Genomic DNA, 25,667 nt, shown 5'->3' on the forward strand with positions numbered 1-25,667 from the left:
CCTTTCTATTCTAAGTGCGTCTACAATTAGACGCCTGGACACGCCTTCCTAAAAATGATTGGACGAGAGCTGTGAATCCTCTGTACTGATTTGTCCATCCACCTGTCTGTCAAATCCTTCCTGTCATTGTACTTCCTGGATTCCTGAATAAGTAACATTGTAAACATCACCCAGTTGATACCTTCACTGTCCATGATTTTCCTTTTTTAGACATCATCGTCACCATCGCCAGAACCAGTAAGTAAAAACCAGTGGTCTTGGCATATTACTTGCTGTATTATTTGACGTCGATCATCGAGGCTGTCCGATCTATTCTTGGATGCGAGCCAGCCACTGTTGCACCAGCCCCATAGTGTGTGAATTCTTGAAATACGTGTTATAGAAATCGCTTCATCATAAGTCAAATTCCCAGCTATGGGCTTTGCTTTATGTTATCGCACGATGTGTTTGTCACGAGCTGTAATTAATGTGAGTTCATGTGATGCAGCGGAGACACTATACGAGTCTGTATTCATCACTGTTGACTTTCAGAACTGAGCATAAAGGGAACTGTTCTGTTTTTTCTAATGAAGTGAAAACGGTTTGAGGTATGATTTTAGAGATGTAATATATTATTGACTTCAGCCTGAATTACTGTACATGTTTGCACTCCAGTCCAGGAGTCTCATTCTCGTACACGAACTGGTAAAATAATAACCATGTAAGATCACTCATTGTGAACTCGCTCTCTCTCTCTCAATTCAATTCAAATTAGCTTTATTGGCATGACTTGCACAGTATTGCCAAAGCATTGTCCATTACATGAATAAACAATTATATATAATACATAAACAAAACAACAATAGATATGTAAAATAATTAAGTAAATAAGTACGTGTACTTTGTTTTTCTTTTCTTTTTTCCCACAAACGAGAAAAATATTAAAGACATTGTTTAAAAAAAAAAAAAAAATTAATTGCACAGCAGTACATGTAAGAAATGCTCTTGCTTCAGTTTTGCCCACTGGCTGACAGTCTTAGTTTATGACAGGCTGATACATTTCTTGCTGCTGTTAGGATCATTTTGGAATCTTCCCCTAAAATGTGACTTAATTTTTCTGTATTTGGTAATGCCATAAAATGTGGTTTAATTTGTTGGAATTTGGGGAAATATGCAGCTCTAATGTTGTGATAGTAATCACGGTGCAGTAAGAAATGTTCCTCTGTTTCCAGCTCTTTCTGTGAGCACAGTGAACACAGTCCCTGTTCTCGCGGCTGCCATCTCTGTCTGTGTCGTCCTCTCTCTATAACCAGACAGTGATCACTCAGTCTGTATTTTGTCAGTGTCTTTCTTAATTTGTGATCTTTTACACAGCTCAGGTATTCTGCTGGTTTGTAGTCTCTTTTCAGGTCTAAATACAGCTCCATCTTCTTTTGTAATTTAATCTCTCTCTCTCTCTCTCTCTCTCTCTCTCTCTCTCTCTCTCTCTCTTTCTTGCACATGGTTGGCTATACACAGACCATGTGGGACAGGCGTGAATTCAAACAGTGTAGTAAGAATGACTCATTCACTTCCTCTAGTATCATGTAGTGAAATGACTTGCATCCCTACCCAGAGCATTAGGTCGAGATTGATTATAGCTTTACTTTGACCTTCACCAGAGATTGTGAGTTTTTGGATTCGTAGTTTACACAACTACTGGACATATGACCGTTTTGTTTCATTTTGACACAAAACAATGGTGAGTTGTGAACAAGTGTTACGGGTTTGTTTAATTTCTCCAGGCCAAGGTCAAGGAATGTGAGGGACTGAGTTTGATTTCAAGACATCAGAAAGGAGGAATTTATAATACAGGCAATTATGAAACAGAATGAACTTCAAAAAAGCACTGGACACAATGAAATTATGTTAAATCCTTGTGTTTAAAAAAAAAAAGTGTATATGTATATGTATGTGAACACACATACTGGTAAAAAATGTATAGCCTGAATGTACTGTAAGTCGCTTTGTATAAAAGCGTCTGCTAAATGCATAAATTATTATAAAATTATTATATATGGAAATTATTTATCCGAATAATATACATTATAAATACACAGTACATTGCAAAAGGCTTATCAGGATTTGGAAAAATGAAGTGATACTAACATGATGTCTTCTGAACTTTTTCTGTTTCCAAAGGCATTTATTCAAAAATCTGCTTAACTTTTTTAATGTTTCAGGGATCAATGGCTTTCAGAAAGGCAGTGAAAGGAACCCTAATAGGGGGAGGAGCTGTAGCAACAGCCTTCGGCCTATCACAGCTCTTCGAATACAGGAAGAATCAGGTATTGATTTAAAACCATCATTGTTTTATTCGGTTTTGGCCAATTCTTTTGACAAATACCAAGCATTTTGTTTTCACGTTTCACATCCACACAGTGACCCCTACAGGTTAAAAGGCAGAATACACTTTATGTAGAATGCAGCTGTTCACACCCATCTGTACCACACAGCATGTCTTGTCCTGACTCAGGAATGTCCCCTATGTGTTTATACAACCTTAAAGATACAGCCATGTTCAGCTCACATAGTACAACTCGGGCCCCGTATTTTGATCGTATAGCTACGATCAATTTATAGCTATTTATAACTATTCCCTATTTATAATTCATAAAGTTTGATTCTTGTTTTCATGTGGTCACCAACCATATAGGATAGATTTCTTGAATGAGTGCTACAAATCTCATTAAGATTAGACCTAGCAAATCCAGATACATTAGCAAATCTCATTTGTACCTTTCGGGTACTATCTCAAGTCTCCAAACTTACCCCGTTCTCTCTCTAGGGTAGACTACCGTATTAAAATGAGGTTTTGTTTGCTAAAGGGAGATTACACTTGAACAGTGATACACACATTGTGTCAAGGATCTTTCTTGAATATGTAATCAAGAACAATCTGATCCTCATTCACGCCATCAGGGAGTGTGTCACACACCATGTTCTGTCCGTATTTAAACTAGTAAGATCCCCAGGGGTCTCGTCTGTTTAGATGCTATATCAAATAACGGAAGGTCAAGTAGATTAAGATAATCAACAAGGCTTTCTGAAACAAATGAAGAAGAAAAAAAGACAGACCCTTGAAGAGCAATGGGAGTCCTGATTTTCTCTCTCATCATTTATTTAAATCTTACCCAAGCCCAATTTGTCCATTATCTTGCATCTCAACTGTTCCAATCCCAATGAAACTCCAGGGAGCGAGAGAATTAGGCACTCTCAAGGACATGGTTGTCATGGAGATTGTCACGACATGATTAATTTGTCAAAAAAAAACTTAAAGATGATCTTGAGTTTGAACATTTTTTTCTAACCGTCTTCAAATTTAAAGAGATTTTGTTACCAATATGAACACTCTGCAAAACTTCATTGGATGTACTGCAGCAGTAAATCAGATCACCTTCACGTCACATTTGCATCCCATGTTAAGCGTTTCACTGACACAAACTTTTGTTCTGATGTTTCTCCATTTATGTGTTTATTTATCCCTCATGTCATCTCAATGCAGCCTAAATGGGTAAGCAAAAGTCAAAAGAGAAAAGAATGAATTTCTTCATTGCTTGCAATCATGCATGTGGCAGATGCTAATCTTTGAGATTGTAATGTTAATTTGGTGAGCGTGTGTGTGTGTGTGTGTGTTTGTGAGTGCCTGTTTGTCTCCTCTATGGCAAGGGCACTGTTACACTCTGGCTGAAGTATCACTCTGCGGTGGCCGATTGCATATTTGCATGAAATTCTCCGTTTCCGTCATGCACTTGTCCTGATTGCAGGACAGCCTCTCTTAATAGTGTGCGGATGTTTTAAATATGTCTGTCCTTAGAAATAGACACTAATTACTGAATCTTGTTTTTACATGCTATTACTGTCTAAATTGCAAATGTCTGGGCTCATTTGGTCATTTGCAAGTCAAATGGACTCTACGGGCTTTTGGGGGCAGATTGATGTAATCATTTAGGCCAAATGCTAACGAAAAAAATGAATAAAATGTTTCATTATGGCTAAAACCCTTGACACCTAGCTTCGCCCAGGCTTGTTTTCTCTTAATTAGAATTTTGCGCCTTTTTGCCTTCATGTGACCGATAGATTGGCAGCTGTTCATTCACAATTTCAAACTGTCAGTCTCTCTGTTTGACTTTATAATAAACTTTAGATTCGCTGTTAATTGATAAGAGGATTTATTGAAAAGCACAGTTGATTTGGGGAGTTTAAATACCTAAAGTGAAATCAAGCTTATGTATAAAATATCACACATATAATATGAAAGGTCACAGTGCAAGTTGCCATAAAGAGTGACCGTGTCATGATTGCAAATTTTTATTATTATTTTTTTTTTAGTTTAACCCCCTTGAAATTAAATCTAGAACTTACTGAATTAGAACTTTGATAACCCAACATTTGAGATGAACAATTATGCATTCTGCTTAATTCTTATGTCTTGGCATGCTGACTAACATAATGTTTCATGAAATATATTCAATGTCATTTTGATGTGGAGTGATTAATATGAAAAGTGCATGTTCAGTGTTTCTCTAGTAATTTTCTAGACATGTTTACTTGTCTTATTTAATTCATCTAAATTAATCTATTATTAATACTATTAATAATTTAAAGATCATTCCAGAAAAATCCTTATGTTTGGATGTCGATTTAGCAATGACAACTTGCATAACAATATAGGGCATCTTAGAATTGTGATTTTACATGCAATTGCACAGTAATGCTTATGAAATGTCAATTCTGGATTGCGTCTTTAAAGAGCATGCAGGGTATTGTAATGTCTTTAACCACATTGTCTTCTTATTTTGGTCCTTTTTTCTGTTTTGTGTACCTGCTGGATTTGTTCAGGCTCGGCTGGCATATGTTGAAGCGCAGGGTGAGCTAAAGGTGCCGTTTAAAGATGCTCTCCCAACAAGAGAGGAGCAGCTTTCAACACTGCGAAACACAGAAGAGTTTGATGTTTTGGTTGTGGGCGGCGGAGCCACGGGCTCCGGATGTGCTTTAGACGCTGTCACGCGGAGTATGTACTTTTTAAGTTTTGTGATATTTATTGATATTATTGTGCAGGTCAGTTTTGATTTGTCTCGTACATTTTTTAGTGTTCATTTAGTTTGTTTTTAATTTTCTTTCTTTTTATTCTCATTAGACGTTGTATTCATCTCTGAAGGCCATGGCAGAATGTGCCTGGGTGCAATAAACATGTTGTGATATTACAGATAGTGGAGAAAGCCATATGTAAATGACAGCAGCTCCAGTCTAAATATTTGGCACCATAAGGTCTTGAAATGCCAGTGCATTGTCTAATCCGTTCCTTACCTGTCTTTCTGCCCCCTCGTACAAGATCTGAAGACCGCCCTGGTAGAACGGAGCGATTTTTCATCAGGCACCAGCAGCAGAAGCACCAAGCTCATTCACGGCGGAGTCCGCTATCTGCAGAAAGCCATCATGAAACTAGATTATGAGCAGGTGAAGGCCCCATTTTTCCCTATTTGCCCCTAATATTTAGAAGAAGGATTGCAAGGCCGCTTATGCCACCACTGTGACATTTTGAACACATCAGACAGACAAAGAAAAGCACAAACATTTAGTAGGATACTGCAGATCTGAGGCATCAGTGCGGAGGTTGAATAGCCAAAACTTACAGTAGCTTGATCATCAACTGTTTCAATAAGTAAAGACAAAAACGATACTGTAAATTATAATCGGAAATAGCAGCACTCTAAAATCTTGAACTCAAAACGACTGCAGTCAAGATTGGTTGTTGGCCAACTTAATGTCATTTTAAAAATGCATATTTAAAATATGATTAAGTATTTAATTGGGAATAAAATGACAGTAAAATATAGGATCATATTTATATTAATTGCATATATGTGACCCTTGACCACAAAACCAGTCATAAGGGTCAATTTTTCAAAATTGAGATTTATGCATCATCTGAAAGCTGAATAAATATTTTTTTTATTGATGTATGGTTAGTTAGGATAGGACAATATTTGGCCGAGATACAACTATTTGAAAATCTGGAATCTGAGGGTGAAAAAAATCAAAATATTGAGAGAATCGCCTTTAAAGTTGTCCAAATGAAGTTCTTAGTAATGCATATTACTAATGAAAAATTACGTTTTGATATATTTACAGTAGGAAATTTACAAAATATCTTCATGGAACATGATCTTTACTTAATATCCTAATGATTTTTGGCATAAAAAAAAAATCAATCATTTTGACCCATAAAATGTATTTTTGGCTATTGCTACAAATACACCCCAGCGACTTAAGACTGGTTTTGTGGTTCAGGGTCACATATCGGTATTTGCTGTCAAAAGCCCCCAAATGAAGATAATTCAAAGACTTGAATTTTCTATGGGTTTTTAGAGTAGAGTTGTTGTTTTTTTAAATTTATGAGTAAATTGACCTCTGTGGTTAACATTGATTGAAGACATTTTCATGTTTTGTTTCAGAACATAAATTACATGCTTAACAGATTTATTTCTACTTGCTTAGTACATGATGGTGAAAGAGGCCCTTCATGAACGTGCCAATCTGCTGAACATCGCTCCTCACCTGTCTGCACCTTTACCTATAATGCTTCCTGTTTACAAGTAAGAAAACCAGTTTTATCTAATTACTACTTACTACTACTCTGTTGACTAATTTACACGTCCGACAATAAAAACACTGATCTATGAAAGGGAAAAAATATATAAAAAAGGAATGGAAATATGGGGTTTAGACAGAACAAAGTTAAAGAGACCAGAGACATACTAGATTCATAAAAGACAGGTTTTGTATTTAAATCCATTGGTAAGTTCACAGAAATGGCATTGCACCTTTCATATGGACCCCTGCAGCAGGTGGGGTTCGGATATTCTGTGGATCAATGCTGGACCTCTCGTCTCCTCAGTCTCTGCCCCTTGTCATTCTGGGTTTTTAAAGGATCTTCCTGTCTTTACCATCATCATTATTAATTACTCGTGGCATTTATGCCTTGCTCTGATATTTAAAGCAACCGGTGAAGTGTGAAAGGGTCACAGAAATGAGAAACCTCAAGATTACATCATTTGCCTGTCCGATTTTTAAAAAAACTTAAAACAAACATGTCACAAGGTGCTATATGACTTAGTGGCACTTGGACAAATCCAGTTCTGCTCATGGAGAATATATCTATTTTATTTAGTAATACACCCTGCTTAAAAAAAGCCTAAACCAACCTTACCTGGTTACTTATATAGGCTAACCAGCAAAATGCCTTTGCCAAGCCTGTGATAGGGAGAAAAGGGACAGAGATATTATTTTTCTTTAAATAAGAAAAAAATCTTGTATGTCAGTCCAAGATTTGTTATCATGAAAATATCATAACTATTTTCATTTGCGGTTTTATGTGGCAATAACTGCCATCTCATTTGTCTCTGTGACATTCCTCCATAATCTTTGTAAAACCGTCACCGGCTGTTGCGGCCGAACTCATTGTGCTCGTGTCTCTGTTGGCCTGTCTGCGCCCTGCGCCGCCCGAGGCTGCCACCAGGCAAAACTTCCATATGTTCCTGGTTAGTCTGGGTGTGCAGAATGTGTCCCCTTTATTCAAGGTCCCATCCGTGGCAGCACAAACCCCGCCCACCAATCCTGCCTTCCGGTGCTTCCTGTCAAACTACATTTGGCCTGCGTTGACACACATGGTCCCTCGCAGGGCGCCCGGGCAGCTTATATTCAGGGGGAGCGCGGCGGCTATCTGAGCAGCGATCTGTCACATCGCGTCCATCTGTGGGAGAAACAGAGGCAAAGAGACGTCTGGATGCTCTGTTCCCTGCCGTACCATGTTTACGTGCTGCCAGTGACTGCGTTAAATAGCGTCTTCATTTGCGTATGTATGTGTGTGGAGAATCGAAACCGGCGATTGTAATGACAGTTTAGAGGTTTTATTCGTTCTTCTCCCCACGTCTGTCCCCCCCCAACCCCCCATCCCTTCTTCCCCTGGGTTGTCAGCCGGCTTTTCTCTCCAATTATTCAATCTGGAACAATCACGGCCGTGACATTTCCGAATCTGACCTTCTCCGCTGGAGATCGCAGCCTGCCTGTCGCTATTTGCCTCCCTCTATTTCTCTCCCTCTCTCTCTCTTTTTCCTCTACTCGCACTCTCTCGCTTCTTCTCTTCCTGTCCCTCATCCTCCTTGAGTCCTCTCTCCCTTTCTTTCTTTCACTATCTCATCCACATGCACGGCCTCCCATCACATCCCTCCTCCACTATGATATGTCATTCATTCTTTCTGTAGGTCTTTTTTTATTAATCTAATCTGACGCTAAAACTCCCTTATCTGCGTTTTCAGTCATTTGTAATGTCGCGGTTTCTTTATTTCATTAGAATCCCGCTTGCAGCACAAAAGCCCTGCTCTTTTCACCATACCTGCGAGCTGTACTCTAATAAACATTCAAGCTCAGCCAAGCGTTTCTTGTCTACTGCTGTGGGACACAGCTTTCCGTGTGAGCTGTGATTTGTCCTCTTACATGATATTAACAATATTCCAACATGCATATGTGTGTATTATCCTTCTTTACATGGATATTTTCCCTGTATCATGATTTGAGCGCAGAGCTATGAGCACTGAGGCAAACCCAGGTTCATGGGATCTCTAACAAAGCATGCTGGTGCCTTCACTGCACATTATTCTTTGAGAAGTGTGCCCTTTAAACAGGCTTCCTGCCTGTGTTATTATTTCATTGTCTGGTAGAGTTGCCCTGAGCATGTGTTAGCATTAGACATGCTTACGTGGGTTACCTATCCCTCTGGTTCTTTAGCATCGAGAACACAGACCCAGAACACAGAGGCTTTTTTTAAAAATCTAGTGGCTCTTTAGTTGCCGTAATAGAGTGATATCGCGTTGGCTTCAAGGTTTCCTGTAATTCATGTTTCAAATGTGTCTGAAATAGTTTAAATGCCTCAAAAGGCCCTATAACAATATTGAACACCGTCATACCACTTCAAACACTGCAATCATAAAGCGAATCTTAACTGGGTGCAGTGGCCTCTGGCAAGTACAGAAAAACATTTTGTACCTACTTAACCATGTTTTGGGTATGAATTTGTACCAAGAGGTAAACTAAATCTGACGCAAACCTCCCAAAAACCTTCTTTTAGAAATGTCTTAATTTTTAAAAACTATATATAAAAAAAAGTAAAAAAAAAAAATAATTTTTAAAAACTATATATAAAAAAAAATAAAAAAAAAAAAAAAAAAGGTAAAAATGCAGAAAGTTTTCTGTAAAGGTTAGATTACTGTATTTTTAACTGTATATAAAAAATAGAAGTCTATAGAATGTCCCTGTTTATATGTATGACTGTGTGTGTGTGTGTGTGTGTGTGTGTGCGCGCGCACTGGTTTGGGTGGTTTATGAGGACAAAAAAATGTGTATAATGACATGGGTATGACACAGGTATTACAATATGAAAGTGGTTTATGAGGACACTACCTGTGTCCCCGTAATTCAAAAGGCTTAAAAAACATACTAAGTGGTGTGTTTTTTTTATCTAAAACTGCACACATTTCCTGTGAGGGGTAGGTTTAGGTGTAGGGTGATAGAAAATAAAGTTTGTACAGTATAAAAACCATAACACCTATGGAGAGTTCCCGTAAACCACCAATACTAACATGTGTTTGTGTGTGTGTGTGTGTGTGTGTGAGTGAAGCTACTGTATAGTTTCAAGAAGAAAAAAAATTAGCTAAAGTTAAGAGGTTAATTAATTCTAACAAAAACATTTTTAGAGATTCTAGTTCTGTGGGGAATGTGGTTTATTATGTGGTTTACATAATACACTGTAAATGTTTTTTTTGTTGTATTCTAAAAATGCACAAAAAAAAAGCAAGCACTTATACATAGCTTTATTTACAAATATTTCTACGGTACGTCTCATTTATGAACAATGTTTGTTTTTTTGTATATGAGTATTGTGACACATTCTGCTCCGACTCTTTTCAGGACAACACAATGATGCCCGGATGAACCTGGCCATCACTCTTACAGCGGCCCGCCATGGTGCTGCTATTGCCAACTACACAGAGGTGGTTCATCTGCTAAAGAAACCAGACCCAAAAACAGGCCAAGAGAAAGTTTGTGGAGCCCACTGCCGAGACATAATCACAGGTGAGATATGCCCAGACCGAAAACTAAATTAACTGTTTTAGTTATTTCGCTTATGAAATGACAGCTTACACAGAAGTACGCAGCTTTCTGTTGGTCAACGCAGTGGATCTGTGTGATCAACTTAAATTGTGAAATGTATGCATGGAAATCTTTCGCCCTTGTACGAAATTCTGATTGCGTGGATTTCCATTGAAATAACCAGATTTTGCGAACAAAAATTTGCAGAACAATGGTAAATGTGACTGCACCTTAAGACATGAGATGAGATCTTAATATAAAGTCTATGTAAAGACTATTTCTTGAATCTTTGCTTTCTTTTAAAGTTTCATTTCCCCACAACCCAGCAACTAATCACCTTTCAGTAAGCCCTTTAAATTTTCTGCTTAGAATCCTTTTATGAAGAGATTTGTCTTCCATCCTCAGCAAATAACCCCAGTCAGCTGCGTTGAGTTAGTCTAACACCTCACACTGCCGTTCACAGGGCAGGAGTTTGACATTCGTGCCAAATGTGTCATTAACGCTACCGGCCCCTTCACTGACTCACTGCGCAAAATGGACAGCCAGAAAACTGCCAACATCTGCCAGCCTAGTGCAGGAGTGCACATTGTAATCCCTGGATATTACAGGTACTTACCTGAATCCTGCAATCATATTGTACCTTTTTTTCCTCAAGTGTAATTTTATGGTTTTAACAGTGCATAGAGAGATTACATACATCTGTACTCTTCCTACCAATTATAGCCCAGACAACATGGGGCTGTTAGACCCTGCCACCAGTGATGGCCGTGTCATATTCTTCCTGCCCTGGGAGAAGATGACTATCGCCGGCACGACAGATACACCCACTGAAGTCACCGCCCATCCAATCCCTGTGGAAGATGACATCAACTTTATCCTGAGCGAAGTACGAAATTACCTCAGCCCTGACGTAGAAGGTAATATTACCACATCCATGCGTTTTCTTTTGAATGGTTTTTGAATGTTATATGTTGCTACACTTTGAGCAACGGGAAAACTGAAAATCTTTTTTAAAAAGCAATAGTGCACGTTGATTCTACACCCCTAGAGTCCTGGTTCACTTGGTGCCCTAGGCGAAATAAGATCTTTTTTTAAAGACAGATTCTTCTTAATGATTTCAGTTCCATTAATTCTTTTAGAACTTGAAAGATCTTTTAATGTTTTTGAAAGAAGTCTCTTATGCTTACCAAGGCTGGGTGATTCATAAAATGCAAGTCAACAGCTACCGTCACTTTGAGAGTCAAAAAAGCATATCAGGCAACACAGAATTAATACCCGTGACTTCTAGCAATATATTGCGATCTTATGAAGCAAAACAATCGGTCTGTGCAAGAAACTGAATGTTATTTATAACATAATGTGCCTGTATTACCATTAGAGGTGGAAATAATTGCCATTAAGTCTCTATTATACTGGTTGCGGTGTATTGTTTTCAATAGGACTCATTCCTTCATTCAGGAGTTGTTTGAATTACACTGGTTGCACTGTATAGTTCTTTCCTGTGGTGTCACTAGGGATTCTGGGATCCCCCTTGGTTGACTCTTGGTTATAACTCTGTTTCACCATTACCCCTGTCTGACGCTCCTGGTTCTTGCTGTACAGTAGATTCAGTAGCGCTGTTGTGGTGCCACTTAATAGAGAAGCAGGAAACGCAGGAAATGCTTCCAGAGTACTGTATTACTGTTCTGTTCACAATGGCAGAAGAACATATGTGCAGGAACAGTTAATGGTAATCAATTTTTTTTTAATTTTTTGTATGGAAAAGAGCATTGACATTTTAATAATACATTTTTTGTTTAATGGGGAAAAGTCATACCTGTTTTTCTCAAAATGAAGATGGCTAGATTAAGATTTTTTTTAAGTAAAGAGTTTGCATAAAGTGTGACTCAACTGAACCGACCAAATTTATATACAGTATGCCTTGGTTTAAAAAAAAAAAAGTTTTTTTTAATGTTTTTGAAAGAAGTCTCTTATGATGACCAGTGCTGCATTTATTTGATATAATAAAATAAATGTAAAATCTTTAATATTGTAAAATATTATTACAATTGAAAATAACCATTTTATGTATTTCATGCATTTTAATATATTTTATAATATAAATTATTGCCATGATGGCAAAGCTGAATTTTCAGCAGCCATTACTCCAGTTTTCAATGTCACATGGTCCTTCAGAAATCATTCTAATATGCTAAATTAGTGATAAAAAACATTTCTTATTATTATCAGTGTTGAAAACAGTGATGCTGCTTGATATTTTTGTAAAAAAAAAACATGATGCATTTTTCATAATTCTTTCATGAATAGAAAGTTCAAAAGAACAGCATTTATTTAGAATACAATTTTTGCGTAACAATGTAAAAGTCTTTACTGTCACAAAAAATGTTACTGACCTTAAACTTTAGAATGGTATGAATGGTTGGTTTCGGCCACAGTGTTTTAGACAAACATTTACTCAATAGTGCAACTTAAATATGAAAGATGCAAAGAACTATTTTGTAAGTTGCATAAAAAATCCACTGGACTAAAAAATCTGAAGAGGCCTCTACATACTGCATGCATGTTAATGAACAAACAGACAGCACTGTAGACAAAATGGCTTGTATTGGTTGTGTTGAGTCTAGTAACTGCTAGTTGGGACTGATAACTATTCCAAGCATCTTCCTATTCCAAGCGGAGGTATTGAATTTTGAGCGCAGCCCTCTAATTGTTCAAAGCACCGTGTATGCGGGCTTGATTGCTTGATTGATTAGCTTCATAACTAATTTTTCCTCACAAAAAATGCTTCCTTCTTTCTCTGATTGTTGGGCAAGTCGTTAAGAGTTTATTGAATCTCGTTATCTCATTCAACGCTGCATGTGTCTTTCTGTAGAAAGTCATCCAGCTGTCTATTATTAACATAAACCACAATGTGACGGCTGCCGTGTGTCTGGGTGTCTTCTGCTTTGTTCCGGGCATGAATGAGCAACCAAACGACTCTGTTGACCTGGGAGGGCTGTATGAGAGTGTGAATAACGCAGATCATGGAGAATGAGGATGGATTGAGTGACGGAGGAATGACACCGAGACCTTGCCTAGATGGAGGGTTGAGGCTAGACTGGACTCGGCTCTAGTGAAGGCAGCTAAAGGGATTTGGCTGTGGGAGATTTGTCACAATGACAATGTAGGGGCAAGATCTTGTTGTTTGTCCCTCAAGTAGAGATATTGTGTGAGAGAGAAAGAAGGATGATTGCATGAGATGAACAGAGAGATTTGAAAAATCTGGACTTTCTTATTTTTTTCTCATTCAGAATGTTTTTACATTGGTCCTAATTTGATCAATCACCTGTTTAAAGGAGGGATGAAATGCCAATATAGATTTTTTTTTGTTGATTTTTAATAATTGTTTGATGTTATTGATTACTGATATAATGGCTGATATACTGTAACTCTATAAAATTGTAACATTTAAACACTCACACTAAAGCTCCAATCTAGAATTTTAAAAAGTGAAATCATGCATTAAAATTCATTATATTGTCCTATAAAAAGAAAGAACAATAGTTGGTATCAGTGAATTGTTATCTAAATAATGCCACTGAAATGTAAAGCCAGCTGCATATTCTCATGTGTGTATGCGTACAAAGACAATATGTTATTTCATAAATTAAATAGTTGTTTTTTATTTGTCATTATACTATAAATATAAAACAAAAAGACTAAAATATCTGAAAATATATATTTTTTCGTAACAAGTGAATAGCATCATTTTTCAGCCCATTATTTAAAGTGTGCTATGTTTTCAGTTCAGTTTAAATTTATTTGCATAGACGTTTGTTGATAAATGTTATTCAAAGCAGCTTTACAGGAAATGAGTCATAGTGTGCAAGCTGAAGGCGACAGTGGAAAAAAAAACTCCCTCGAAAGATACCAACAGACTATTCTTAAATGTGTGTACAGTATATTGAATGGAAAGAGATATGATTTGCACACCTGTTTATTTATTTATTTATTTTTACTTTTAAATATTTTTATCTCAAATTCTTCCATAGCTGTCCCAGGAAATTCACAGAATGTTAAAATCTATAAAATCTTTCCTGCAAATATCCATATATATATATATATATATATATATATATATAAATTGGTAAGTGCTGAAGGGTATCTCATTCATGTCAGAGTTTTTGTCCTGAGCAGCTGCGATGAACTATATTACATTTAGTCAGTCGCTTAGCTTAATTTAATTAACTTTAATATTGATTCGTAAGGTGGGAAGCCCCACCCACACCGAAAAATCACTGGGACCTCTCCTCATGTATATTGATCATCAGACATGAATGAAGAAAGAAATATTTTTATGCAAAAATAAAAATTATTATCTTCCATTCTCAGCCTAATTAACCAATGACGGTAGTTTAAAAAATTGGCCTATACTGATATGGTTGCGGATATATTGCGAATGCCTCGGTATGGTGATTGTGATTCTTTGAGAACTTCGAGTGCGTTCTACAGCTTGGAAATGGACTGAATACTTCCCTTGAGAATTTGATTACTTGAATGCATTCGACAGCCCAGCGGTCTATTGCTGAGGTTCATTTAGACTCAAGGTGTGTGTGTGTGTGTGTGTGTTATCGGTCTCCCCAGTCTGCTGTCTGCTGAGCTCCCTAGCCTTGTCATAAATGTTTCAGAGATGCCCTTTGATAATGAGAGTGCTGTCTCTGTTTTCCCCCCCATTCAGAAATATCAACCTGCATATTACAGTGGCATGTGTACCGCAGATCGATACACAACTCCCTCTTAATAATTAATGTTTGAGATGTCACCACAATAGGGAAATTGACTCTGGAATCGTACATGATGTTCTAGTAACAGTTTGTTGGTTTAACAAAGTAATAAAGCAATTCCAGTTTTTATGGACAGTCTCGCGTCCCATGTTTCCCTATGGTCATTTGCCAAACAAAATAGCTTTTAATGCAGACATCACTGTCATTTTCATATATAAACAGTTGTGGGTGTAACTGTAGACAGGACACTGACTGCATAAATACAATAGTGTAGCCTATTGTAGTCCTGTCAATCAGATACTCGACACACACACACTTCAGCTGTCAGAGATTGTCAGCGTCTCTGGTTTCTTTGGTTCTCAGTGCGGCGAGGGGATGTCCTGGCGGCCTGGAGTGGTATTCGTCCGCTGGTCACCGACCCCAACTCCAAAAACACACAGTCCATCTGTCGTAACCACATCATCAACATCAGCGACAGCGGACTCGTCACCATTGCTGGTCAGTGCCATTTTTTTTTTTCTTTCGTTAAGTGGTTTAATTGGATTTGTACAGTGTGAAAAAGTTTGTAATTATTGTAAAAAAAAATAAATAATAATAATTACATTTGTAGTAATAATAATCATAATAATAATTATAATTCTTATATTGTAGTCATATTGATTGAGATATAATATATATGAAAGCAAATTTTTTGGCCTTATTGTGCAGCCCGGCTTCTTATTATCAATGTTGAAAACAATTGTTCTGCTTAATATTTTTGTGTTCATTCATTAAACGTATATATTAATATTAAACGTTCAAAGCACAGTGTTTATTTAATGTAGTATTTTTGCGTCCCTTAATGCATCCTTGCTTAATAAGAATATTCATTTCTTAAAAAAACAACATCAAAAAATCATACTAACCCGGTAATTATTAACTTATTAACTTATAAACATATAATTATAATTTTTTAAAAATTATATTAATAATTAAAGACAAAAATTATAATAAAACAAAATAAGTAAAAAATATGAAAACATTAAATCTTACTTAAAAATACAATCATATACACAGTTTTTTTTCCTTTTAAATGAGGAATTGGGTTACTGATAATTGTTACACTAAGGATGTTTAAAGGTTTCACAGCACTCTGTCTTCTGTAGGTGGGAAGTGGACAACCTATCGTTCTATGGCTGAGGAGACCCTTGACGCAGCCATAAAGGCTCATAAGCTCTCAGCTGGTCCCAGCAGGACTGTCGGTCTGATGCTGGATGGTGGGAAGGACTGGACCCCCACCCTGTACATTCGTTTGGTTCAAGACTACGGCTTGGAAAACGAGGTGGGTTTTGAAGCCCAACTACTTAGAATTCTGCCAGTCAGAGCTCTTTGGAGCAGGTTCAGCTGCTCCATAACGCTTCAGTCCCCCATGATTCTGTGGGGGAGAGAAAGTCTGGCAAACCCTTGTTTGGAAGCGTGAGAGCTTGATGGAGCCGTAGCGCTACCATGGATGTTGTTTTGCCAGCATAGTTAAAAAGGTCAGCATGCAGATATTTTTGACAGCACTTGACCTTTGGTGAGAGATATAAAAGAAGAGCAAAGTAAACGGGGCCGTTTTATTTGCCTGAACTATTCATAAGCTAGTAAAGAAAGCATCTCTACAGCCTAAGCGAATGTTTAAAATCTAGCTTTGGTTACAGTGGGTTTCCTGTATAAGGAAAGAAATTTAAATCATGTTAAATCATCTATTTAATAATGGTTACAGCCGTAAGGAATAACATTTTTATTTTCTGAACCCACAGGTTGCTCAGCACCTGGCAGCAACCTACGGAGGAAGATTTACATATTACAGTACTTTAGAATACGGACTGACAGTGTTGTGTGTTGTGTGTTGTGTGCGTGTGCATATGCATGTGATTATTTAATTAAAATGAAAGCAGAATACACTTTAAATTCACATTTAGTATACATATTAATTCAAATCACAATTCAAATGTATTCAAACATTTTGTTGGCAATACTTGATTTATTGAATTTATTGATTGTGCAAACCTGCTACCCTTTACCTGAACACGGCTATTTTTGACTGATCTAAAGCTAAAGGTCTCAGTGAGGTTAATTTAGGTAACAGCTAATAATAGGCCTCAGCTATTGTTAGTGTGACTCTCTTAAATAGTTTTTTTAACAAGGAGTCTCCACTTCAGGATAAGATCACAATTCAATTGTGCAATGAACGCCCAGCACAACACCTCTTGATGACTATGGCTATTACGTCTGTGCGCGCACGAGTGTTTGAAAGTGTGTGTGTAGTGCGTTTGTAAGAGGGTGATAGAGTTACTCCAGCTTTTGCACGTTGGTTGTTGGTTTCCTGTCTGATAAACAGAAGCACTAATAATAGCACATATCACTGTGCAGCTTTGATACTGTTCAGTTCCCATGAGTTGAGAACTCAGATCTGCTCACAATGCAGGTGCACCACACCCACCACACACATGCACGGACACAGACACAATGCTCTGCTGGGAGCCTTGATCCAGTGCAGGTATATCACAGCTCTCTGCAAGGCAAGCCAGAATTCTCATGTTGCTGTATTTCAGCTGCATGAAACACCTTTTGAACTTTGGCTGAATTTGAATCCTTTTTACTGCCTCAAACACTCTCATTCTAATGTGAAAATATATATATATATATCAGTATCCACTGGTAGCTATTACTGGTATTTTCTAATAAAACATGCTCCAATGATCTTTGCTTTATTTACAACTTAAAAAGAAAAATGTTGAAAATATTTAGTTTAATTAGCTTTTTATCAGTCTGTTGAGTAGAAATGGAAAATAAATAAATACATAAATAACCCCCTGAGGGGAAAAAAACATAATTTACTTTTATATGACTGTATTTCACATTCTATCTGACCTTTAAAATTACATTTATTTTAATTAATTAATTAATTAATCAATCAATCAAATAATGTATTTTATTGCTGTGCCTTTAAGTCTTCTATGTAAATGCCTTCTTCAGACATGAAATGAAACAACACAAACCCATATTTTACAGTTTAAAATATTTAGACTTATAATGAGGCATTTGGCAGAATGCTGAGTAAAACATAGAAAAAAAAATATATACAGTATATATATTTTTTTTAAAAGGGTTGGCTTTTCAGGAAATAAATCCTGTAGTTTACTTTTATATGACCGTATTTCACCTTCTATCTGACCCTTAAAATTAGATCGTTTTATTTATTTATTGCTTGAGGACTTTTTTGTAAATGCCTTAAAAAAAAAAACGAAAAACATCAATTTGATACAAATTCTTTTTTTTACAGTTGAATGTGAATATATGTGGCAGCCTAGTTAGAAGAATTAGAAAAAAGAAAATAAAGTTTTTTTCTTCAGGATAAAATACCTGTAATTTATCTTTATTTGACCATATTTCACCATCTATCTGACCAGTATTTATTTATATATTTATTTCTGTGCCATAGGGCTGTCAAATTTTTTTTCGAATTTCGAATATTCGTCGAATTTAAAATAAAAATCCACATTCGGATGCAAAAACGTTGCATTCGAATTTTAGGTGTGCGTGTGCGTCAGGTAGCCTTATCAGTGGCGCACGAAATGCGATGACGATGTAAGTGTCGTTGCATTATAATGTTTTTGTTAGTCTATCCAGTTGAACCCACTAGATGCGGCGCTGCTACGTTGATCATTTAAAATATTGCGGGAAAATAGAACATCAATGCGGAGATGATGTTGTTTACGTCAAAACCGAAACCAAACCGTTCACACAGAACGCATATTTATAAAATTTTCTAGAGGGACATCTATCACTGTTGCACTCGCGTCTCGCACAAGAGAGCCACATGTTTAGAAAGCTATGTAAAATTATTGTGTAAGTTCAACTTTTTAAAAACATGTTTCAAGACTTTATGGCGGGGTTTCCCCGTCCCACTGCATCTCATGTTTTTAAATGAAGAATGTACTCTTTGTGATTTGGTTTTCAGTCCTTTGTATTAAACTATACATACATGCGTGATTCTGTTTTGTTTCTAATTGTTTAAGCAATTTTAATTATATAAGGTTTATAAACCTTATTTTAAACATTGTGCACTTTTTTCAAAGATAATCGTGTTATTTTATTATGCTTTGAAGAAACGTAATAATATTTTGTTCGATGCGCCCCCTTTTGGCCTCAGGAGAGAAGCCAAAAGCTTTTTCTCCCCTAACTGAAATTATGCCTTTTAAATCCGAATATAATTAGAATATTGATAATATTTAAGTACAAAATTCGAATTTAGTTTTTCAGCCATTTTAATAGCCCTACTGTGCCATGAAGACTTCTATGTAAATGCCTTCTTCATACAAGAAATGTGAAACAACACTTTTACACAAACTGTTGGGTCCAATATATCTTTTAACTTGCCCATCCTTCAGTAACACCCAATTTGCAAAGCATGCATTATACTGTAATAGGTTTACAAAATAATCTGTGCTGAAATGTGCTGCTGTTATGATCAGAAAAAAAAAATATTTGATCAAAAATACATTTTATTCACTTGTTTCTAACCTTTGGAAAGTTACTCAGTCTGTTTTTGTTTTTTTGTGTCTGTAGGAAGAGCTGGAGGCAGCAAAGAAGTTCCTGCACCTGGAGATGGGTTATAAAGCTCGCTCTGAGCAGCTCAGCAAGACAACAGAGATCTCACTCACTGCCCAAGAGATAGCGAGGTATAGGATGAGTGTGTGAGTTTAAGTGTATACAAGATCCTATAGCTCTGACTCTTCTAATATTGTCATTATTATGATTGACAGGTATAAGAAGCGCTTTTACAAATTTGATAAGGAGAGTAGAGGCTTTATCACAACAGTGGATGTCCAGCAAGTGCTAGAGGTGTGTTATAATCTCTCATACAGTTACAGTCTCTTACAATTACAACTGAGCTTCCTTAATATTTTAGATTGCAAAAATATACTGTTATACTATTTGTTCTTAGCAGCCATTACTTTTTCCTGGAGTCCATAATGTTAGTTAAGATTTCTTGCACTAACAACATCATGTAAAATGTCTTACATGTAATTCATCAGGTTAGGCGAAGTTGGCATTGATATAAAGAGATGAGGGGGCTTTTTATGTATGTTAATTCATTTTCATTACTTTTGGATTGCCACAAGGTACGCGATTAAACTGCAAGATGACCTGTACTTAAAGTTCACCCAAAAATGCTGTCATTGTTCACTCACTCTCATGTTATTCCAAACCTGTATGAGCTTCTTTCTTCTGCTGAACCCAAAATATGATATTTTGAAGAATGTCTATGGTATAGGGAATACTATGGAAGTCAGTGGCTACTGTCAACTGTTTGGTTACCAACATTCTTTAAAACAATCGTCATTTGTCAGACAATCATAATATTAAAGGGCCAGTTCACCCAAAAATTTAAATTAGCCTGTGTTTAACTCAACCTCGAGGCATCCTAGGTGTATATGACGTTCTTCTTTCAAACGAATCCAGTTCGAGTTATATTAAAAATTGTCCCGGCTATTCCAAGCTCTATCATTGCAGTCAGCGGGTGTTGCAGTTGAACAGTCCACAAGTCGTCAAATAAAGCGCGCGCATCCATAATAAAACGTGCCTCACACGGCTCCGGGGGTGAATAAAGGCCTCCTGTAGCGAATCCATGTGTTTTTGTAAGATAAATATCCATATTTCAAACTTAATAAACACTTTTCTCTCACTTCCGTTATCTGTCATACGCGGAAGCTGTTCCGACGGATGACGTAGTACGTCGGCATTGCGTGATTAGTGACGAATGCGGAGAGAGAACAAAACAAAACGCAGGTCACGAATTAGAAGTATAAACCGAGGATTTGTGAAGAAAAATGTCGGAGGATTTCGATATAAACCAAGAGGAGACTGTTTTTCCTTTGCTAAAGTAAGGAGACTTTGCTTCCTTTGCTCCTATAAACAAACTGGCGAGACTAGCATATCTCAGAGGCGCACGCGCTGCGCATAAGTCCTGCTTAGGGCTGTGAATCTTTGGGTAGACAGCAAATCGATTCGATTCACAATTCATAGGTTTTCGAATCGAATAAATTTTATTCGATTAACGGTTCGATTCTGCATTCTTTAAGTGCATTCACAGGATTATTTAAATGCTTCCCCTAAATTCTTTAAATGCTTAGTCAGGGGGCAAATTACACGGCAGCCTTTATGGTTGGAGAACAATAGGTTACAGAAAAAAACACTTTTGTCCATTGTTAGATGCTAGTTTAATGATGCTATGGCATGACATGGCATATGTAGAAATTTATGTAAGCCAAGATTTTAAAAAAGAGCTTTAAAAGTATTATGTATAGGCTAACATTTCGTCACACCAGGGGTGTAGCTATCATTTCAGAAGTGACAGAAATGTCAAATACAAGGAATTATTTTTTTATATCTTACTTTGACTTTGCTATAAGAAATTAAATACACTGCTGGACAATAATCAAACATTTGTAATCTATAATTTTTTCCTAATGGCGATTTTATGATCGTTTTATATACTACAAACAATTATTCAAATTTTCTGCACAGAATCAGGTAGAAAATATACTTTATAGTTTCTGTACTGTAATAAATGATATGTCCATTAGCACTGCATCATTCATAAATTGTATTTATTTGTTGTGTTTACTGTCTTAACGTTTCATCAGTGCATTCTGCTTTTTATTCAGTTTAGCTGCAAATATAGCCTGGCACGTCTTAAGTTCTATGGACGCGAGATCACTTCTCTTTCAGTGCGAAAACTTCTTTATCTAATTTTCATAAAATAAAATGCTATAGTATTGAACTTTTCCTCTCCATCGGCGAATGATGATTCTGAAAGAAAAGGACCCCGATGTCTGTTTGCTATAGCAATGAACGCTACTTTCATGCATCTGATTATCAGACAAACCTTGCGCTCTTATTTCAAGGTTGTTGTTAATGCTGTGGTTATTTTAAATTTTCAGTTTTCTTCGTACATTCAGATTAACGACACTTTAGACACTTACATTTTTGTTCCGTCCATGCAATAAATGCGCAGCCTTCGACTACTCAGGTAATGTCGTCGGTATGACAGAAAGCCATTGAAAAACTACAGAAAAGCAAAACTACTTCACTTTAGCATTACTGGCCACGAGTACTAAGGAGAGATCACACATCAGCTGCTCAAAAAATGTGTCAGTGAGACGAACGGAGCACGAGAGCAATCTTGTGACAGTCACAGGCATTAAATAGTGGAGCACGTGAAGGAGAGATGCGAGGGCACGAACATTGTTCAAGGTCTCCATTAATTTGTGCTTGTAGTAATTTAATGTGTATATATTTTGAAAACACTGAATCGCTATAGAAATCGCGATTCATTCGATTCTTAGCATTTTAAATCGATTAAAATCCGAAATCGACGATTCACAATTCAAAATCCATGTTTCAAGATCGACGCATTGCATCGTCAGGGTTTGTAATCGATGCATCGAGAAAACGAGTGAATCGTTACACCCCTGCGTCATCCGCTGGAACAGTATGACAGATAACAGAAGTGAGAGAAAAGTGTTTATTACTTTTGAAATATGGATATTTTTCTTACAAAAATGCATGGATTCACTACAGGAGGCCTTTATTCACCCCCCGGAGCCGTGTGAGGCATGTTTTATTATGGATGTGCGCACTTTATTTGACGACTTGTGGACTGTTCAACTGCAACACCCGCTGACTGCAACGATAGAGCTTGGAATAGCCAGGACAAGTTTTAATATAACTCCAACTGGATTCGTCTGAAAGAAGAAAGTCATGTACACCTAGGATGCCACGAGGGTGAGTAAAACACAGGCTAATTTTCTTTTTTGGGTGAACTAACCCTTTAAAAATGGTTTTAAATATAAAAAAAAATACAACTGTATAGGTGAAAGCATTCTGGGGTGCTAAAAAATGGTTTGACCACAATTTGTTTTCAATGTGAGTGATGGGCAGAACAGATGGCAGCAGTTTCACGAGACTAAAGTATGCGTTTGTGTTTATCTTTATTACCAAAGAATAAAATTTAAATAATTCCCTTCGTGAATTGCTTATTAGCTGTCATTCTCTCAGCTCTCATTGTCTTTGGTTTATATGCAGTCCTTAACATTTTCGTCAAGCCTCAGTCTAATGTCTCTTAGACACTGATTCTGTCGCTGATTTGTGTTCTTTCAGAAACTCAGCATTCAAATTGATGAGAATGCCCTCCATGAGATCCTCAATGAGGTGGACCTCAACAAAAACGGACAGGTGGAACTGGATGAGTTCTTACAGGTATGAACCCTTAGAACCTGTAAAAATAGCTATTTATAGGCTACAGGTTGTCTTGGTGTCACTCTGGTTTTCAGGCAGGATTTGTAGTTGTAGGTGTGAAAACCTCTAAATTAAAAGTGCTTGTTATCTTCATGTCAGTATATCCATGTTTTGTCATAAGCTGACTAGTTCACAGTGATTAATCGCTCTGAAATGTCATACCTACGTCAGAATGAGTATAAAGTAGATCTGGTGTTTCGGTTAATTAATAATGAGCAGCACTTTTTCTGTACTTTTTACTATAATGAAGCATGAACTAGATATATACCATATATGGGTCAGGAGAAAGGTGTTAAAAGTAATAACGTTTCTGGGGCTTGAACCACTAACCTTTAAATTACTAGCCCAGGCTTTAACCAAAGTCAGTTTAGGTCAGGTCGCTCACTTGAGGCCATATTGGTAATGTCTTTGGACAGCTAGTTCCAGTCATGTAAGTACAGCAAAGCAGTGGATCAAGATTACATTTAATGAAAAAGTTTGGGCCCATTTTTATTTATTTTTTTTGAAAGAAAGAAAATTGATCAAAAGTGACAGTAAAGATATAATACTGTTCTTTTGAACTTTCTGTTCATCAAAGAATAGCATCAAATCAGCATATTAGAATGATTTCTAAAAGGACCATATGACACTAAAGACTGTAGTAGGACTAATGTCTAATGAAAATTCAGCTTTACCACCATAGAAATAAATTGCATTTTAAAATATAAATGCAAGAGATATGATTTAAGCTTAAGAGTCGCCTCTTAATCTTAAATCATACAAAGTAATGTGGCTGTAACCATTAAGCTAGGTAGTGATTATGCATATGTTTTGCTCTCTGATTGGTTCAGCTCATGAGTGCGGTCCAGAGAGGCCAAATCTCTGACAGTCGTCTGGCTATCCTGATGAAGACGGCCGAGGAGGGGTTGGATCTGAGAGGACCTGTCTCGGTTGACCGCAGCGGAGGCGGTGTTTGAATCCCAACTACAAACCAAAACATTCACCAGACAACGGCTCCCACCACAAAGTTGAATAAACACCAAAAAGCGCTGTGCCTACGCTGGTCAGATCGCAAGCACATCCTCTCGAGTCATTAACTCACCCAACCAGCTGGCTGCCTTTGACTACAATCTTTTTTTTTTTTTTTTTTACTTTTGTTTTAGCATGCTTGTTTGCATTTATTTTAATGAAAAAAAAATATTAGAGCAGAATATATTCTTTAAAAATATTTCAAAGCATATTCTAGAATCTTTATTTTTATCTAAAGCATGCAGTGCCATGTTGTGTGACCTGGTAAGGATGAATAGATGATCTCTTTAATGTTTCTCTGAACAGCTTTATCCAGTGAGCTTTCTGTTGTGCCATTTTATTAATGCAGATTATTTGCTACTGAACACTGAGGTGAGATTTAAGGGCTCCTGGTGTCTTCTGAGGTAAATAATGCACTATATGTGAATTTCGCAGTTTTACACTGCATACTGCTTAATTATTACTGTTCTGAACTACAGTAATGAAATCTGTTTTTTGTTGTTGTTGTTGTAGTAGTATTTTAATAATTTCAAATTTTTTATTTTCTGAAAAAAGTATTTATTCAAAATCTATAATTTCCATCATACTTTCGATAAATCCTGTCTTGTTTTTAATTCATGTGATTAAGTATACAATTGTATTACTGTATACAGATCCGTTATTTTAATTTGTCTTAAACGAGTTGTGTACAGTGTTACTTTTGCATTGGCTCTGGTTCAACATGAGGGTTTTGCAAATTATAATGAAATGTAAGGGCTCTTGTTTGAATGTTGAACATTTTATCCCTTATTCAAATTCATGAACAATTGGAACTCCACTTCAGTAGGTTTCCTATAAATTCTTGCCTGTAAAGGTAATTGATTATCCATTTGTCATGAAATAATAAGGGAATATTATAACTGTAAATTTTATGTAGAGCATAGCAGGGAATGTACTTAATGTGCCTTGCTTCTTAAAGGGATAGTTCACCCCAAAATTTACTCACCCTCGTGTAGTTCCAAACCTTCTATGACTTCCTTTCTTCTGCAGATCGTAAAAGAAGATATTTTAAACTAATGATATTTTAACTAGTTTTGACTTCCATCGTATGGAAAACTGAAAAGAAACACTGAAATATTTCTTAAAATGTCTTCTTTTATGTTCTACAGAAGAAATAAAGTCGTACAGGTTTGGAACAACATGGTAAATAACACCGTTTTCATCTTTGGGTGAACTTAAACTTTAAAAAGACACTTAATGAACTTTGCATGTCCAAACGCACAGTTTGACACACACTAAGAGTGTAATCTTTTACTTGACTACATATTTTTGCGGTTTAACATGCTTATGTATTTTTATATTCATACTTTCAGCAGACGGAAACTGCTTTTAAGTTGGATGCTTTAACCTTAATGATAT

The 25,667-nt window shown here is 36.6% G+C and overlaps 1 protein-coding gene across 1 annotated transcript; it reads left to right on the top strand.

The window, feature by feature from the left end:
* Positions 1-40: 40 nt before the first annotated feature.
* LOC107584813 (glycerol-3-phosphate dehydrogenase, mitochondrial-like) lies at positions 41-24,402 on the top strand. The gene is made up of 17 exons (XM_016271580.1): positions 41-237; positions 2,202-2,306; positions 3,524-3,532; positions 4,861-5,032; positions 5,354-5,478; positions 6,520-6,617; positions 9,104-9,105; positions 9,988-10,152; positions 10,634-10,778; positions 10,894-11,087; positions 15,297-15,431; positions 16,079-16,254; positions 16,715-16,786; positions 19,527-19,639; positions 19,724-19,802; positions 23,124-23,222; positions 24,092-24,402. The coding sequence occupies exons 2-17, from the start codon at positions 2,208-2,210 to the stop codon at positions 24,215-24,217; spliced, it is 1,809 nt and encodes a 602-aa protein (XP_016127066.1). The 5' UTR covers positions 41-237; positions 2,202-2,207; the 3' UTR covers positions 24,218-24,402.
* The last annotated feature ends 1,265 nt before the right edge of the window (positions 24,403-25,667 follow it).

Source organism: Sinocyclocheilus grahami, unplaced genomic scaffold (genome assembly GCF_001515645.1).
Source record: "Sinocyclocheilus grahami isolate Dianchi unplaced genomic scaffold, SAMN03320097.WGS_v1.1 scaffold63.1, whole genome shotgun sequence".
NCBI classification, from domain to species: Eukaryota; Metazoa; Chordata; class Actinopteri; order Cypriniformes; family Cyprinidae; genus Sinocyclocheilus; species Sinocyclocheilus grahami.

Excerpts from the sequence above, each read along its gene's own strand:
- LOC107584813 (XM_016271580.1), top strand. The coding sequence starts at position 2,208 with ATGGCTTTCAGAAAGGCAGTGAAAGGAACCCTAATAGGGGGAGGAGCT. Across the intron at positions 5,033-5,353 it reads TTTAGACGCTGTCACGCGGA|ATCTGAAGACCGCCCTGGTA; the intron begins GTATGTACTTTT and ends CCCTCGTACAAG. Across the intron at positions 10,153-10,633 it reads CTGCCGAGACATAATCACAG|GGCAGGAGTTTGACATTCGT; the intron begins GTGAGATATGCC and ends TGCCGTTCACAG.